Source organism: Staurois parvus, unplaced genomic scaffold, assembly GCF_062004578.1.
Source record: "Staurois parvus isolate SC_StPar_1 unplaced genomic scaffold, SC_StPar_1.0 ptg000166l, whole genome shotgun sequence".
Taxonomy (NCBI): Eukaryota; Metazoa; Chordata; class Amphibia; order Anura; family Ranidae; genus Staurois; species Staurois parvus.
Window position 1 is genome coordinate 400,032 of NW_028317962.1, and position 18,938 is coordinate 418,969.

The following is an 18,938-nucleotide window of genomic DNA, read 5'->3' on the forward strand; positions in this document are numbered from 1 at the left end:
GCGCCAATTCACCTACCAGCATGTCTTTGGAGTGTGGGAGGAAAACGGAGAAAACCCACACAGGCACAGGGAGAACATCCAAACTCCAGGCAGGTGGTGCTGTGGTTGGGATTCGAACCAATGACCCTAGTACTGCCAGACGGAATTGCTAACCATTTAGCCACTGTGCTGCCCCTGGGGTTCCCCAGTCATTTTCAAGGCCTCTGGTAATTATACAGGACAATCACACAAAATATATAAAAACGTGCGCCAAAGGAATAAATAAAAAATGAATGCTGCTGTTCAAAAATTGACTAAACACCAAAATATACTCATAAAAGTGTTACTCCGCAAATCATTTGTGCTGTATCACTTTTATGAGTATACAGGACAATGAATCTATTGGCTCATATTGAGAATCACATTGTTTTGGGGCGGAAGAACAATTGCAAATGACTGATGCCCAAATATGAAAATGTTTTAGTTGCTCACCATTTGTACTATTTTCTTATAGGACTTATCAAGCAAAGCACAGAAACATTCAGGCGTTTACAATTGTGCGAGTATAAAACAGTGTCTTTGCTCATGTCTGCATAATGCAGGGCTGTCCGTGAGTGTCCAGCTACACATTATGATCTTCCTCCCAGGTAATTCTGGGCACCAACAGGGTGAAATCTGGGACTGCGGAAGACACAAGCACCGGCAGCTGGAACATCTCAGCAGGTTTTTCCTGACCTTCACTTTTGCTGACTGCGTTGGCTTTTGTTACACTTACCAGGACCAGAGGAGCTAGAAGCAGACGGCATTCCCTCACATCCAATTACACTCTCTGTTAGACAAAAGCAGATCCTTGCTGCATCAGTATTAACACTAGCAGGAGCATTCCAACTGCACCTAATGTACAATCATATTGCTGTAGTGATTCTTAATCAGATTGGGCACTGATGGTTATTACTCGCCCAGAGACCTGACGTCTTGCTCCCGCAATACTGCTGCTTAATGGAGCTAATGGTGTAGGCCTGCTTAACCCCTCCACCTCCTTATAGAAGTCTGGGCTGTTATCTATATATTGACTGATCTGGAAAACACTGCACTGCACAACACCAGAATAACATACTTGATTAATAAAATACAATTCACATACATAATAAATAAGACCGACATGTAAAAAAAATGAAGGCCCTACTGTTTGTCGCAGGCTAAATATAGTATATTTTTGTAAGTATGTAGACATGCATAATATATCATACACACACTTTTCAATTTCTTACAATATGCAGTGTCTTGAAAAAGTATTCATACCCCTTGAAAGTTTCCACTCTTTGTTATGTTACAACCAAAAATGTAAATGTATTTTTTTGGGGGATTTTCGGTGATAGACCAACACAAAGTGGCACATAATTGTGAAGTGGAAGGCAAATGATAAATGTTTTCAAAATTTTTTACAAATAAATATCTGAAAAGTGTGGCATGCATTTATATTCAGCCCCCCCTTCCCTTCCCCCCGAGTCAATACTTTGTAGAACCACCTTTCACTGCAATTACAGCTGCAAGTCTTTTTGGGGATGTCTGCACCAGCTTTGCACATCTAGAGAGTGATATTTCTGCCCATTCTCCTTTGCAGAATAGCTCAAGCTCTGTCAGATTGGATGGAGAGCGTCTGTGAACAGCAATTTTCAAGTCTTGCCACAGATTCTCAATTGGATTTAGTTCTGGATTTTGACTGGGCCATTCTAACACATGAATATGCTTTGATCTAAACCATTCCATTGTAGCTCTGGCTGTATGTTTAGGGTCGTTGTCCTGCTGAAAAGTCAACCTCCGCCCCAGTCTCAAGTCTTTTGCAGACTAACAGGTTTTCTTCTAAGATTGCCCTGTATTTGGCTCCATCCATCTTCCAATCAACTCTGATCAGCTTTCCGGTCCCTGCTGAAGAAAAGCATCTCCACAAAATGATGCTGATACCACCATGTTTCACGGTGGGGATGGTGTGTTCAGGGTGATATGCAGTGTTCGTTATCCGCCACACATAGCATTTTGCTTTTAGGCCAAAAAGTTAAATTTTGGTCTCATCTGACCAGAGCACCTTCTTCCATATGTTTGCTGTGTCCCCCACATGGCTTCTCACAAACTGCAAATGGGACTTCTTATAGCTTTCTTTCAACAATGGCTTTCCTCTTGTCACTCTTCCATAAAGGCCAGATTTGTGAAGTGTATGACTAATAGTTGTCCTGTGGACAGATTCTCCCACCTGAGCTGTGGATCTCTGCAGCTCCTCCAGTTACCATGGGCCTCTTGGCTGCTTCTCTGATTAATGCTCTCCTTGCCCAGCCTGTCAGTTTAGGTGGACGGCCATGTCTTGGTAGGTTTGCAGTTGTGCCATACTCTTTCCATTTTTGGATGATGGACTGAACAGTGCTCCATGAGATGTTCAAAGCTTGGGATATTTTTTTTTTTATAACCTAACCCTGCTTTAAACTTCTCCACAACTTTATCCCTGACCTGTCTGGTGTGTTTCTTGGCCTTCATGATGCTGTTTGTTCACAAATGTTCTCTAACAAACCTCTGTGGGGTTCACAGAACTGCGGTATTTATACTGAGATTAAATTACACACAGGTGGACACTAGTTACTAATTAGGTGACTTCTGAAGGCAATTGGTTCCATTAGATTTTAGTTAGGGGTATCAGAGTAAAGGGGGCTGCCTACAAATGCACGCCACACTTTTCAGATATTTGTAAACAATTAATAAAAACCATTTATCATTTTCCACTTCACAATTATGTACCACTTTGTGTTGGTCTATCACATAAAATCCCAATAAAATACATTTAAGTTTTTGGTTGAAACATGACAAAATGTGGAAAATATTAAGGGGTATGAATACCTTTAAAAGGCACTGTAAGTAAATGCATGTGGTCTACTGTATATTATACTATATATTACAGAGACACAAACACATAATGGGGTTGATTTACTAAAATTGGAGAGAGCAAAATCTGGTGCAGTTCTGCATGGTAGCCAACCAGCTTCTAACTTCAGCTTCTTCAATTAGGCTTTGACAAAAAAAAACAAAAAAAAACTGGAAGCCGATTGGCTTCTCCGCAGAGCTGCACCAGATTTTGCCCTCTCCAGTTTTAGTAAATCAACTCTCACGTGTCATCCTAAAGAAAGTTCAAGCTTACAAACAAAACAGATGATTAAAAGGGAACCTGTCACCAGTTAGAAATAGGGGAGCAGCTGTTGTTGCAGCCATTATCTTTATATTTGCTTCCCCCTATTTGGTGAGTCACTGACCTGGAACAAGTGTCTGCATATTAAGTGTACCAACACCTGATATGCATATGCTTGTTCCAGATCAGTGATTTGCAAAGTGATGAATGAAGATGACAGCCCTTAGCCGACACCTTGAAAATCAAGTCAGCCATGGAGGCATAGCCACTTAATTTTGACTTACAAGCCCCAAATATGCCATTTGCCACTGCATAAATTAATCACTTAAGTATCTCCTGCCCACTGAAGTAGAAGAAGAGGAACAAGAATTGTATAAACTACTAACAGCAATCCCATGTTCCCCTCCAACCAACTGCCCCACATTTAAGTCCCCTTCAGGCTCATTCAACAAGCTGGTGAAAAGAGCAAGAATTACGTACAAAGTGCATTAAAGCATATGTTCACCTTTTGTAACAAATTACACCCATACTAAGGGTGTCATATGTTACTGTAGAACCGGCCCCCGCTCCCGTTTGTGACAGCTAGTGAGGGATCTTCTCCTCCTGCTAGTGGCCACAATTTAAAAAAAAAAAAAAAACGCTGAGGTGCAGGGCTCTGCCCACCCAGATGCATCACTCATTAACAGAATCCTGTGAATGGGAAAACTACAAGTTTCAACAGCCTTTGCAGCAGTCAGCTTGTAGTTCTCAGTGAAGTACCACGGCTGTTGTGCACTGTGGTAGTTCATCGATTCTGTCTATGTGTATCTTCTTGCCCACACGAGGTCTATAGGAGTCCTGCATGGCACCCATGATCTGCTGATCACTGGTGCAATGCTTTCTAGGCTCCTAAAACAAAAAAAAAAGTGCATTTATTATTTTTTGTTAAAATGTGAACTTATTCTTTAGCCCTGGTTCACACTGATGCGGTGCGGAATTTGCAGTGTCTTCAGTGCAAATTCCCCACCGCATTATAATCGCACCCCGTTCATGGGTACTGCTGCGGGTGTGTATGTTAAGTTAACAACACCCCGAAAGAAGAATCCTATTGCATAGGTGTGAATACCTATGCAATCAGATTCTAGTGCGGACCCAAAAAAGGCTCCTGCACGTTTTTGGTGCGGTGCGAATAGAGCCATACAAAATATATGGCTCTGATCGCACCGCATACAAATCGCATGTAATTTGCACAGGAATGCGCTGCGGTTCCTGTGTGAATCACATGCGATAAACGGAGCCACACGTATGTGAACCCAGGCTACATCCATATCAGCCAATATGATTTCAGCTGAAAGCAGCCATAATGGGCAGCACAGTGGCTAAATGGTTAGCACTTCCGCCTGGCAGTACTAGGGTCGTTGGTTCAAATCCCAACCACAGCACCACCTGCCTGTTTGCATGTTCTCCCTGTGCCTGCGTAGGTTTCCTCCGGGTACTCCGGTTTCCTCCCATACTCCAAAGACATTGGTTCCTGTCTAAATTGGCCCTAGCATGTGTATGAATGTGAGTTAGGGACCTTAGATTGTACGCCCCTTGAGGGTTAGGGACTTATGCAAATGTACAATTTATATGTAAAGCGCTGCGTAAATTGCTGGCGCTAGAAAAGTACCTGAAATAAATAAATACATAATCAGTGAACAATTAGAAAAAGCTCTTTATCTACTGATTTCGGAATGTCTGTAGGGGAATCTATTGTAGACTTTCTAAGGGTCAATACTGATGAAACGCTACATTTTTAAATTAGACATTGTAGAAACAGAGGTATCTAAAACAGCCAATACTGAAAGGAATATAAATCTATGAATCCCAGTTCTTTCCAAAAGAGAGAACTACAGCAGGGCAGGAGGTACAGTGAAGGGAAATATGTTGTGTGGATTTTTTTTAATTGGTAGAACTTATTATGAACAGCCTGTCCAGGGTACAAAATCTCTAGTTACACTTTTGTACACCGATAGCAAATGTAGTATTTCTACTTTTTTTCCTTTATACTGTATAAACAAATGAGCCTAGAGCAACATATGTCTATGTATGTTTTTGAAGCCGTACCTAGGTAATACAAAGACGTGTTCAAGGCCAGTAGAACAGAAGCAGAGCACATATGCTGTGTATAGTGAAGACCAAAAAGATTAATAAATATATTAATAACTTACAGAGACTTTAAATGGAGAGGTATTGGTAGGGTCCATGGAGCTGGCCTTGTCCGATGTGCTGGTTCCCGATATGCTTCTCCTTCGTGGTGACCTCTCGGCTGGCACCTCTGTACAGGTTAGAAAGAAAAAAAAAAATACCTGACATGAGACTGAAGAAAGGTCAGCAGTGCAAAAAACAAAACAAAACAAAAAAAACTTCATGCTCTAACCAGAACAAGCAGGGTGGATTGTCAAACAATAACAAGCATCTTTTTGTTTAAGCTTCTTGTGTGAAAAGATAATTGTTCTTTAGATTTCACAGTTGGGCTGCTCGGAGCAGACAAAATAAAGAGAATGAACTGTGCAGACAGTAAAGCATACGTCTCTGGGAGTGGATTAGGATACAGTAGAGGACGCTGAACAGGTGAATTCCATTGAAGACAATATGCCTTACAAGATAAACAGACGGCCAGATACTTTGACTTACACGTTACTTAGATACGGATATTAAAAGAGAAAAAGAAAACACGCATTCGGCTTTAAGGCTAGGTTCACATATGTGTGGGTGGTGCCGCTGCGGGGCCGCACCCAGGGGCGGACTGAAAACTCATGGAGCCCCCGGGCAATAGGGGATCATGGGGCCCCTGTGTCCTTGCCCAAACTCAAAAAAGCCTATGAAAAAGGTACCAGGGGCATCTCATGGGGCCCCTACTGACCCCGGGCCCTCGGGCAGTGCCCAAGTTTCCCTGGCCGCACCACCCACACAGAAGAATGCAGACCCCGGGCGGGTGCCATTCATTCTAACGGCACGCCGCCCATACTGGAAATCGCAACTGTACTGGGAACCGAGGTTTCCGTGCAGGCTGCGTTTTCAGAAGTGCAGGGACTTCTTCCCTGCATGTCCCGAGGCACGGGAGCCCATTCAAATGAATGGGCTCTCGTGTCCGCGCAAACCGCGGCCTGCAGGAAAGCGGATATGTGAACCAGGGGTAATGCAGAACTGGAGCATCAATATAAAATTTAGGAGTAGGGCAGAACAATCCTCCAGTCCAGAAGAGGGCAGGACCTTTTAGGAGCCCATGCAGGCTCAAAAAAAGTCAATCTGCCAAGCTACCCAGCTCCTGAGCCTTGATTAGCCCTGATTCAAGCTTATTGGAGAACTCCAAAAAACAACAGTAAACAGGATTTTAACACCTGGCTAAAAAAAACAGTCAATCCTTGCTTAGTGTTAATATGAATAAAGGCAATAATTTACTGAAAAAACAATCTTGTGCAGCTCTGCATAGAAACCAATCAGCTTCCAGGTTTTATTGTCAAAGCTTAATTGAACAAGCTGAAGTTAGAAGCCGATTGGCTGCCATGCACAGCTGCACTAGATTTTCTCTCCAGCTTTAGTAAATAAACCATAATGTCTGAAGCCCATGGTCATGTAAAAGGTCGGTTCTAAATGTGCATCTCACTGGCAGTCCGTCTGCTTTCTAGCTTGCAGTACGTGCCAAAAAACTCCCAACTAATTCCCTGATGGACCTCCTACATTTTGCTACAGGTTCTTTGGTTTATAATGTCTTTTTACGGTTCAGCAACAATGAAAATACTTTTAAATAACTTTGTGCTCTATGTGCAGTATCCTATATTTGTATTTTTTTTCCTATAGAAGTAGAAAACCATAAATCAACACTTTATTTGCACCCATACTTTTCCAGCTCCATTATAGCATACATACTATGAATTAAACTAGTTCACCCAATTATGGTTTGTTTAGTAACCAAGGGCACGTATCACAGGTTTTCAGGAAATGTTTGCAAAATTAACTGGTTTTATCAGCTTATAATGGGAATTGCTGTTGGTTCCTATACATCTTTGGCTAGGTTGTAAAATAAGGCCAAATATGTCATAGTTACTAAAATAGCCACCATGTTAAATACTACTAACATAATAATCAGTCTAATTTAAAGTGTCGATGTAGGAAACATGTAGATTGTGGTACTATTGACAACGGTGAAAGAAAAGGTTAGGTGCAAAATTACAAAATTGTTTAGAATGGAGACAATACTGCTAATAAGAACTAGACATGTATATGCAATTGTGGAAGGTATAAAAACAACAAGCGTGTCAGTGGGGTTAAATTTACTAAAGGAGTAGAAGCTGTTCACTTTGGAAAGTGAACAGTGGTGACGAAGCTGTGTTTACTTTTGACAACCAATCATTTTTTTATTTCCTTTGCACATGATTGGTTATTCAAAGTGACCATATGACCACTGTTGATCATAGTCCTTCCCACTGGAATATCCCTTTCTTTGGGAGCATCTACGAGTTTACCTTAGGACTGCCGAAGGGAGCTTAACTAATATATAGCCCTATTAGGATTCTAAAATTTGCATTAAATAATTTAACCAAACCCCCATATATTGCTTTTATGACCACAGGAACACCTGATTTACAAATATTCACTTTGAAAAGGGTATATTCACTTTGCTAGGTAAACATCCTCCACTCCATTAGCAAATTAATCCTCTATCTCTTCCACTATGGGTCAACAATGGGTTAAAAGGACTGAATCTGAGCCCGTGTTTCAAAAAAACAGGAAAAAAAACAACCACATTCTTTGCATGTACCTTTATCACAAGTGCTACCCATCTCCACTTCAAAGCCTGGGCAGAATCCAACTTCTGAGACGCAACCAAGAATCCCACACATGGATCTACATCCTATGCAGTACTGCACTGGCTCAAAGAAATGCCGGCGTAATAGCAGAGGCTGTACAGCCTGGCCCAGTCCACCGTTCTCGGGAAACTGGCGCAGCGAAGACGAACAATCCTGGCCTTTTGGCCCAGGGGATCCGTGCTACTTCCAATTCTGAAAGAAGCTGGATCTGATCCTGCCGCTCTCCCCCTCCCCTGGCAGTGTGCAGAGAGCAAGGAGATACACACAGACGACTGCAGCTATTCAATCAATTGCCTCAACTGCACATCCTCATTAGATATCAAGCTATTTACAGATGCTGAAGCACTCTGGCGTTTAGTCGGAGAAAGTGTCACCAGCGTGCCTCAATCCATGCAAACAAGAAACACATACTGAATATTACTGCTAACCTGTGCCACTGCAGAACTGACAATGCAATCCAAAAAGGGTTTAAGCCATTTATTCTCAAAAGGATGCAAAACACAAGATTACTAGTAATAGATCAGTTGAAAATCAGTACCAACAGGAAAGGCCTAAACATTAATTTACAACCACAAACTTGGTTTGGACTAGATGAGAATCAGAATATTAGATAAAAGCAAAATATACATTCATTTTGATTTTTAAAGGGTCTTTGTGTTCTGCAGCACAATATACAATGTGAAGGCATATGTGGACTACAACAAAAAGATACAAAATATAAATAATGGAAAAAAAGAAAATCACAAACAACTGACACAAGAATGGAACCTGCACAAAAAAGCATACAAACAACACGAACTACCAAAAAAAAAAAAACAGAAAAAGTTTAATTTAAAAAAAAACCCTTAAAAAAGTTAATAATGTAAATAACTCTGTTGCAAAAACTGTTAATTCAGCAACTAGGCTACCATCAATGACTAAAGAAACAGTTTGCATAGTGAATGCCTTGTGTCAATTAAAACGTAACAACAGAAAAGTCCAGACAATTTTCTGAAGAGGCAACAAGATACAAAATTCTCCCTAGAAGTTAAAGCGATTCAGCTTCAGCACAAAGAACGACAAGAAAAAGTTTTGATCTGAGCCGGTTATGAATACCACAATAGTCCTATTTTCCCCCCTTTAATATTCCACAATAATTGCCTCCTCTGCAAAATTACAGCTCACTCAGCAGTCAGAGAAAGGGCTGTTTGTTAAGGTGAAGGTACGGCCACAGATTGTGCATTCGCAGCTTGGCACTGAAGCTCTTCCTCCTCCTCCTCCAACCTCCATTATCACCGGACCTCTCTCTATTTTTTTTCCCTCATCAGCAGTGGGGGACACTGGGCTGGAGTCACCTTGCAGAATAACAGTGAGATTCCCTAGTGTCATTGCTCTGCGTTCTCAAGACGTCAAGCCTGAAGTCGCATGCTGTGGATCCTCTCCCATCCACAGGGAAAGTTGAAGCAGAGTCAGAAAAAGGCAGACTGCAGGTCCGTCAAGCCGAGTTAGAAAGATCTACATCTGCTCTACCGTAATGAGCCGTCTCTGCCCCCAGTCATCCACCCCCCCCAGCATGCTACACACTACTGTTGCATTATCACCTGCTGCAAAAATCAATGCAGCTCTCCTCTGCTTAATGCTTCCTATCTCATTTTCATCTGCACTTAGTCCGGGGAAAGCATAACTGGCGTCCAATAAACAAATAACATCTAATAAAAAGGTTGCATTAAAAGGCAGAGTCTGCCTTGTGCAGCATAGGAGGAAGCCGTAGCAAGGTTCACCTCCAGAACATTCAATGCAAGCAACAGTCCGCAAACAAGATCGTCGAGTAATCTAAAGCCAGTGTCCGAGTCAGCAAACGGATGTGGGCAGGAGAAGGAAAAAAAAAACCTTGAGATAAGTCACAGTTAAAGCCTCAGCAGAGATGCTCTGGAAAGTCGCCTATCTAGTTTGACTGCTGGAAGGGAATTTGGAGTATTTTTATGCTCTGCTGGTGTGTAGGTATACAGAACACACAGCCAATAAAACATGGTAACTAGCTAAGCAAGCTATCAGGGGAAACCAGAACAACATCTGTCTACTACAAAAAGGGGGAATCTGTGCTACCCAATGATTACAAGAGACATGGAGGCATTCAACATAAATCAGTATTTTCACAACGGCTGTTTGACATTTACTAAGCCACTAAAGCTATCAGGCAAGGTGATCAAAGGATCTTGTAACACAGATATATATGCAAAGGGTACCATAGCTACATAGAAGCTGGGACAACTGGAACTGCATGTGTATTAGATGTGATGACTAATATGTGCAGCATTATTATTACAGGGGAAATCTCCAAACTAAACTACTTATTCAGGTAAAGGGTTAACAAAAAAAAAATTATAATTTATTTATTACAGGTATTTATACAGCGCCGTCAATTTACGCAGCACTTTATTATTATTATTATTATTATTATACAGGATTTATATAGCGCCAACAGCTTGCTCAGCGCTTTACATTATAGTGGGGGACAATACAGTAACAATACAAGAGGGATTTGAGGGCCCTGCTCCTTGGAGCTTACAATCTAGGAGGGAGGGGTTAATGGTACAATAGGTAATAACTGTGGGGGATGGAGTGGTTGGAAGAGTGGAGGATTCCAGTATTAGCAGAGGGCGGGATAGGCTTCCCTGAAGAGATATGTTTTCAGTGATCGCCTAAAAGTCAGCAGAGTAGGCGATAGTCTGATAGATTGGGGTAGGGAGTTAAAGAGGATGGGGGAAGCCCTGGAAAGGTCCTGGAGACGAGCATGGGAGGAGGAGACAAGGGAGCTAGAGAGTAGGAGGTCTTGTGAGGAGCGGAGAGTATGGTTTGGGTGATATTTAGAGACAAGATTGGTTATGTAATTTGGGGCAGTGTTATGAACGGCTTTATACGTTAGTGTTTTGAATTTTATTCGTTGGGCAACTGGGAGCCAGTGGAGGGATTGGCAGAGAGGGGTGGCAGATACAGAACGGTTGGTAAGGTGGATGAGTCTGGCAGCAGCATTCATGATAGACTGAAGAGGGGATAGCCTGCGATTCGGTAGGCCAATGAGGAGGGAGTTACAATAGTCAAGGTGAGATATAATAAGGGAGTGAATAAGTTGCTTAGTGGTTTCCGGGGTTAGGAACGGGCGTATCTTGGAGATGTTGCAGAGGTGAAGTCTACATGATTTTGTCAGCGATTGGATCTGGGGCTAGAAGGACAGATGGGAGTCTAGGATTACACCTACTACCCTGGCATGAGGGGAGGGACTGATGATTGCATTATCGATCTTGATGGTAAAGTCAGTGGAGGTGGCAGGGCTGGGGGGAATACTAAGAGCTCAGTTTTGGAAAGACATATATATTGTACATTCACATCTGTCCCTAACCCTCAAGAGGTGTACAATCTGAGGTCCCTAACTCACATTCATACATACACATACTAGGAGCCAATTTAGACAGAAGCCAATTAACCTACCAGCATGTCTATTTATTTCAGGTACTTATATAGCGCTGTCAATTTACACAGTGCTTTACATATATATTGTACATTCACATCAGTCCCTAACCCTCAAGGGGCGTATAATTTAAGGTTCCCCTCATTCATGCATACATACTAGGGCCAATTTAGACAGGCGCCAATTAACCTACCAGCATGTCTTTGGAGTGTGGGAGGAAACCCATGCAGGCACAGGGAGAACATGCAAACTCCAGGCAGGCAGGTGATTTGAACCAACAACCCTAGTACTGCCAGGCGGAAGTGCTAACCATTTAGCCACTATGCTGCCCAAATAATAAATCCATCTCTCCATTCCCCCTTCTGTCTATAGCAACATCAACCAATCAAATTTTCCACTTTAGCTGACAAAATACAACTTAATCTTGATCAATAGGCAAAATCAATCCTGATTATCAAGCATTAGACATCCACTTTGAGATCCATCCCTAATCTCCAAAAGATTAAGACAGGGCTTGACAAATTTGCTTTGAATCTAGGACCCAGCTAAAAAACTTAGGAGCCAGGTTTTTTTTTTAGTGTAGCATGGGTTGTCAGCGCCCGGGACCTCACTCGATGCAATTTGCCATGTGACAATCAGGGCAAAACGGCACTATGTTTTAGGTGCCATTGAAAATGTCACCTGAACCTGCGTTTTGCGATCACAGTGATTCTGCTGCAATCCCAAATTGCCTAGGTGTGAATGGAGCCGCCCTGGTTCACACACATGCGATTATGGATTTGCTTTAAAACTCACAGATTCACGACAGGCTAGATATTATGCATTGTGTTTTGAGTGCAATTATGAAAAGGGTCCTTTGCAAATTTTTAGTGGTGCGTTCCAGACTCACAAGTGATAGAGTGAAGTGACATGCAGATGTAAGCTGGGAGGCGATTTCCCACTGAAGCCTACGGGAGCCGGTTTTCCCACTGAAGCCTATGGGAGGCGATTTCCCACTGAAGCCTACGGGAGCCGGTTTTCCCACTGAAGCCTTTGGGAGGCGGTTTTCCCATTGACGCCTACGGGAGCCGGTTTTCCCACTGATGCCTATGGGAGGCGGTTTTACCACTGAAGCCTATGGGAGGCGGTTTTCCCATTGAGGCCTATGGGAGGCGGTTTTCCCATTGAAGCCTATGGGAGGCGGTTTTCCCATTGAAGCCTATGGGAGGCGGTTTTCCCATTGAAGCCTATGGGAGGCGGTTTTCCCACTGAAGCCTATGGGAGGCGGTTTTCCCATTGAAGCCTACGGAAGGCGGTTTTCCCACTGATGCCTATGGAAGGCGGTTTTCCCATTGAAGCCTACGGAAGGCGGTTTTCCCACTGATGCCTATGGAAGGCGGTTTTCCCACTGAAGCCTACGGGAGCCGATTTTCCCACCGAAGCCTATGGGAGGCGGTTTTTCCATTGAAGCCTATGGAAGGTATTTTCCCAAGGGGCGTGAATTCCTACTGAATTAGTCTATGGGGCATAGTTTCCCACTGAAGTCTATGCGGCGCAATTTCCCAAAGACATCTATAGAAGGCAGTGTGTGAACTCAGGTGCCAGGATGCAATTTCTAGTCGCCATGTTGACCTGACATCTGGGATTTGTCACCCATGGCTCAAATTTTGCCAGATTCAGCAGGTATTGGTTGAAACTTGAGCTGTATATGACTAGCTTAAAGCCGACCTTCACCCTTACCACAACTTTCTACCAATCTCATCCCCAGCCCCCTCCTTTCTCAAAATTGCTTTTTTTTTTCTTTTAAGGGGAATCCTCCCCAAAGTTCTCGCCAAAAATGATGTGTCACTTGCTCACAGCATTATGGGACACCCATGTTAAAGTGATTGTAAACACAATTTTAATAAAAATAACAAACATGTTATAGTTATCTGCTCTGTGTCAACATTTTGCACAGAGCAGCCCCAATCTTCCTCTTCTAAGTTCCCCCATCAGCGCCCCTGGCTCCCCCCCACCATCCCTACTGAGTGCCCATTATAGCAAGGCACTTGCTATGGGGACACTCATGTGGGCTCACTCCCAAGTCATGTTTTGTGTGTCCATTGATACACAGAGCATGGCTCAGCCTTGCCTCCCTCTCCCTCCCCACTGGCTGTGATTGACAGCAGTGGGAGCCAATCACTCCCACTGCTGTCTCTGAGCCTATGAGGAAGGAGAGAGCAAAGAGAGCTGCTACTCTTGTGCACATCGCCGGAACGAGATCCGGCTCATGTAAGTATAAGGGGGGGTTGCATTCAGAAGGTTTTTTTTTTACCTTAAAAATGAGAAGTACAACCAAAGCTCTTTTGGCTGTACTTCTCCTGTGGATCAAAGGAAAGCAGTCAGTTCTGCACTCCTGTGACCTGTTTTCAGCTGACTGAAGCCCGTTGTCAGTTGACGTCACTCAGCCGGTCCAGGCTGGGGAAAGATCCCAACTTTAAAGTCTGGATCCACCCCAGAGTCTGGAGCAGCACCTGTCTTAGCATCTCAGTGATCTGGTGAGAGCCTGAGCCAGCAGCTCCCTTCCCACACTTCTCTGAATGCAGTAAATACAATGAGAAGGTAAAAACCTTCAGCCTTTACAACCATTTCAATGCATCCCAGAAGGCCGCAGAATATGCTACTGTGTGTGCTGTGGTGCAGTATTAGAGGGTCATCTGTCTGATAACAGTGGGCTGCCTTCTGACATTGTCACAAATGAAAATGGAGATGTGAGACCGGGTGTCCAGCAGCGAATCACTAAGGGAATACCGATGGGATTGTTGGCATGCAAATTTTTTTTTTTTTAATGGCAACCCGGCAAAAAGTGGGAAGAGTGAAGTTCTTCTTTAAGACATGATCATGGACACAGTACTACATCTGAGTAGCAGAGGGGGAATTTACAACAAGCTATGATCTTACTGATTCTTTGTTCCTGTTTTGCATTGCCTTGCTGTACAAAAGAATTGATACATTTCACCACAACTGAAGCTGCAAGAGAATTGCATCATATCATTCCTTGCAGAATCTGTTTATAACAGAGTGAGAGTAACTATACTCTAAAAGTATGATTCTATGTACATAAAATATAAATCAAATGTACACATCGCACACGTCACCTGGGTAAAATAGGCAAGAAAAAAAAAAATATTTCAAAAGTTTATTTTTGGCTGCCCCTGACTACTACCGATATAAAAGGAGACTTCAACAGATATTGATCCTCTTTCTAGCCAATTGAAGCCTGAAGCCTACCAAAATTTCTACAGCAAATTGTGTTTTACAACATTTTATAAAGTCTATTCATCCTAGCAAGCGAGTTAAACAAAATAATAAGTCAGAAGGGATCCGGCAAACAAATATTCGAACAAGAGGGAGATCTACAAAACTAAAGGTGTTGCATTCAGCAACCACACTACAGACACCACTACAGAGTACCAGATATTTTATTTCAGGTTTAAAGTACATATACAGACAAAAACTTGCTGTTTTGTTTAAAGGAGAAGTACAGAGAGCGGTGACTGGCAGTTCTCATACAAAACTAGAAACCCATATTTCTCTTTGAACATCTGGATTGAGGAGTTAATCCCTGTTTCCCACAGGGGAGACACAACAGGAATTGAGAGGCAATCTGTTCAAAGGGAGGGGAACTCTTCTCTAAGGATAGTCATACAAACTTTATGGGCTGAATGAGATAAATCAATCTATTCCCCATCCATACTCGACAGCATGAAGGAATCTCCACTGCCAACTACTGTATTCAGACAGCTGCAACACCCATGGCTGCCTGAATACTCAGACTACATCTGACTGGATGCAGGCACTAGTCGGCTGACAATTTTCTACCCGCCTGGCTTCCTTGCTTTTGAAATCCAATTTGTTGAGCTGGAGAGGGTTATTATTTGCGGTTTGTCTATTCTCAGTACGGGCCTCTGGCCCTTCTGAAGTACTGTCTCACTGGTTTACGCTGCTGGATACAATTTTGTAAATTTCAGTTGTCAATTTCCACATACACTATATGACCAAAAGTATGGCGACACATATTCATCACACCTACAATATATGGCCAAAAGTATGAGGACACATGACCTACTGTAGATGTGATGGTCAGGTGTCCTCATACAATATATGGCCAACAGTAAGTGTGATGGTCAGGTGTCCTCATCCTTTTGGTCATATAGTGTATGTATGATTTCCGTAGACCACAATGTACTCCAATTTGATTGATGAAAATGTAAAGTCTGTTTTTCTCTGTATAATTTAAAAAAATAAATAATTATATATATATATATATATTTGCTCTGAAATTACAGGTAGGTACTCCTAGCCTATTCATTTTCAAAATCAAACCATTATTTCTCTTTGGTTTCTTGTTTGTAAGTCCAGTAGCTGCTATGCCTCCTATTCCCCCAGCCACAGGTCTTGGCACATCCATTCTGTAGCTCTTTCCCAAGGGAGCAGTGATGTAATTAAGCCCCACGTGCAGTGGTGGACGGACCGAGACGCTCAGACACATTCAAGAACAGTCCTAGCATACCCGCCCACATAAACTACAATTCCCTGTGGTTAATGGGAACTGTAGTTTCCTTTTATGGCAGAGAGAGGGGACACGATATGATGTAATCCTTGCTGTTACAACTCCTCCTTGGCAGAGCATGAAAATTAAATTTAGACTTTTCTCCTAAATGGTAAGGATTTTCAAAATTTTATTAACCATTTTGTGTAAGGGTGTGTACTAATGGGTGATTTTTTTTTTTGCCTATCCCAGAGTTCTTCTTTAAGCTTAGTACAAACGATTAGAATACTAGACGAATGATCATCTTTTTCTTTTTTTTTGCAAGCTAGTCCCATTTCAAAAATGCATAGGTTACTAGAAAATTATTCTCGGAAGACAGAATACAACTTCCTGCAATGATGTATCGTATTGTAATGTATTATTTCGTTCCTGAGCATGCGCAGTCTATCACTCGAGTTTTTATGAACGAATACTATACTAATTACACTCAAATCGTTCATTCTCTTATTTTACAAGAAAAAATGTCATGTTTGTCCCTTAAGATAATTCTGCATGAACTGTCATGATTGGCTCTCGAAAGCTGTGTACTAGCAATCAGATTGTTGGATGATCACACAAAAACTTTTTTTTGTCTGATTTTCTCACCCTGTGTACTAGGCATAAAACTCGGTCAGTACGAGAAAGGATATGCTGAAACAAATATCAATTACTGCAGAACAGAGAAATGTAAAGATTTTATCATTTATGTAATTTTGTTACAGGAATTGTTTTTCTAAAAAAATATGGCATTTTAATTTAACAAATAAAAAAAATCAGTTTCTCTGAGCCAAAGGAATTATTTGCAAAACAGAAAGCCATTCACAATTTTATATTTGCTGTATCCATAAAGAGGGAAAAAGTGTGAAAGCACCAAAGGAGGCTCACGTGTACAGGTCTGTGAATGTAGACTGGAAATGACTGAGGTCATTAAGGTTAGTGAAAATCTTGTGTTACAATATTTATGTTCTCCAGTGCTTCAAGCAATCAATGGAAAAGCCTTGTCTACTTTCAAAGCCTCAACCAGTTATTGGATGTAATAGGTACTTGTAAAATCGGCTTTTCTTTGATAGAAAGTAGCTTCTGCACCTGACATTTTATGTAACTAGTGCTAATTTTTTTTTCCTCATTGAATGAAATACATTCAGCGGTATGATATGTCAGATACTATGTTCTTATCTACAGTAGAGGATTGCAACCTTTATCTGATTTACCGGCTAACGTAGCATTAGAAGACCTAGGCCCTGGAAACCTATTGGCATTTGTAGTTCTGCAATGGAGACGCATGCTGACCATACAGATGTGCTGTATGCATACTACAACAATCATGTCTATGATAAGAGGTGTGACAATTTAATTACCAGAAAGGACTGTAAAAAACAAAATAAAACCCCCCAAATCAAACACTCCTGCATTCCTCAGAAGATCGGATGAAATCTGAAGATGATGTTTTTTCTGATCTTCTGTCAAGATTCGAGGCACCATCTTTGTGGAAATCTTTCTCATTCCCAAATTCTCCTTTAGATTCTGCCGTAGTGGTTCCATGTTCAATTCTTCTGCCATCGTTTGCACACAATCTTTGTGTTTTTGGCTGTCCATTTCTTTAACCATCGTGGATATCTTCCCACCCCTGCCTAAACCACCTACTCCATTCAAAAACACTGGATTTCTTCATGGAGTCTACACCATAAACCTATCGTAGCAGAGCCAAAGTTTCACTTGCAATTTTTGTGCAATATTTGATGTTAATCCACTGCTCCAGATTCTTGTCACTCACTTTCCGCCAACATCTCTGACCCAGGCGAGTGCAAGTGTGAATGGATGTGCAACTCACCGACTGGTGCTACGCCGCTGGCATTCTGGGAATCCAATCGTTACACTTCGTATAATTATAAATTGAAGAGTGCAGCCTTCTTTCTAAGGCCTCCCCATGGGAGATCTTACCTCTCCATTGTCACAATTATGGTGGACTAAAAGTGGATTTGAGTGACTGGTCTGTAAATTCTTCATATACTCCAGCATTGGGGGCAGTACCTTGTCTTTTTTTACAATGCAAAGCAAAGTTTACTTTTTTGTTTAACTTTATGGAAATGTTACAAAGTGACACTTCATTCATTTCAGTGAATAGAAACGAGTGCACAGACAGAGCTTGGGTGCAGTGCAGAAAAATACAGACATACTATTTCAACACAGCAATCTTCAGCACCTGTGTTTCAAAGTGAACAGGGCAAATAGAAAACAACTGTTTTCTGTGTGCCCTTGTGAAGATCTGTGTTTTTCTCAGTGTTGAAAACGGCTGGTCTACACACAAGTATGAGCAAGCCCTCAGCATGCTGTTTTTATGAAGCAGTAGAAATGCCACCCTAGAACAGGTGGAACAAGTTTGAAGACCACATAATACCTCCCTCTGTGATTTCAATAACTTATAGAGAGGTATTTTATAGTTCATAGGGCTGAACTGGGCAGGGTTGATAACTTCCTGTGCAATCTGAAGAGTTATCAGTTTACAGGATTTCTGGCAGGATCAAGAGTTATTCATTTGCACTTATCAAACAGATAACAAAATGCTTACAATGGTACATTATAGACCCAATGAAAGCAAATAATAAAAATTTTTGTTAAGGTTTAGATACACTTTAAGAAGTGGATGCCATTCCCAACCCACCCCAACCAAAGGAAAAATAAAAACCGCAAATGGCACTATAACATTACAACATTTCTGCATTCAGAATTCACAATACATGTCTGTAGTGAAGGCACTCCGGACTAGTTATGGGCAAATCCCCCTATTTTATCCTGCAGATTTCTGTTTTTCCTCTATTATTTGTTTCTTGCAAAATACTTACACAGTTATACATATCCTCAAATGTAAATCTGGAGTCCCAGGAGTGTGTTTTAGATGTCTAATTTCTGGAGGCTTCTAATAAATATTCAATGCTAACATCACAGAGCAGTTTAATA

At 41.8% G+C, this 18,938-nt stretch overlaps 1 protein-coding gene across 7 annotated transcripts in view; it reads right to left on the reverse strand.

The window, feature by feature from the left end:
- The window catches only part of RASAL2 (RAS protein activator like 2), a 451,415-nt gene that overhangs the window by 102,377 nt on the left and 330,100 nt on the right, over window positions 1-18,938 (reverse strand). For 6 of the 7 annotated variants that reach the window (XM_089676317.1, XM_089676316.1, XM_089676318.1 and 3 more), the window contains one exon: window positions 5,341-5,447. In XM_089676317.1, coding sequence (XP_089532443.1) covers window positions 5,341-5,447 — 107 coding nt within the window. Of the gene's footprint in view, window positions 1-5,340; window positions 5,448-7,934; window positions 8,210-18,938 lie in introns of those variants that run through there. The other variant, XM_089676319.1, reaches the window with a different exon arrangement.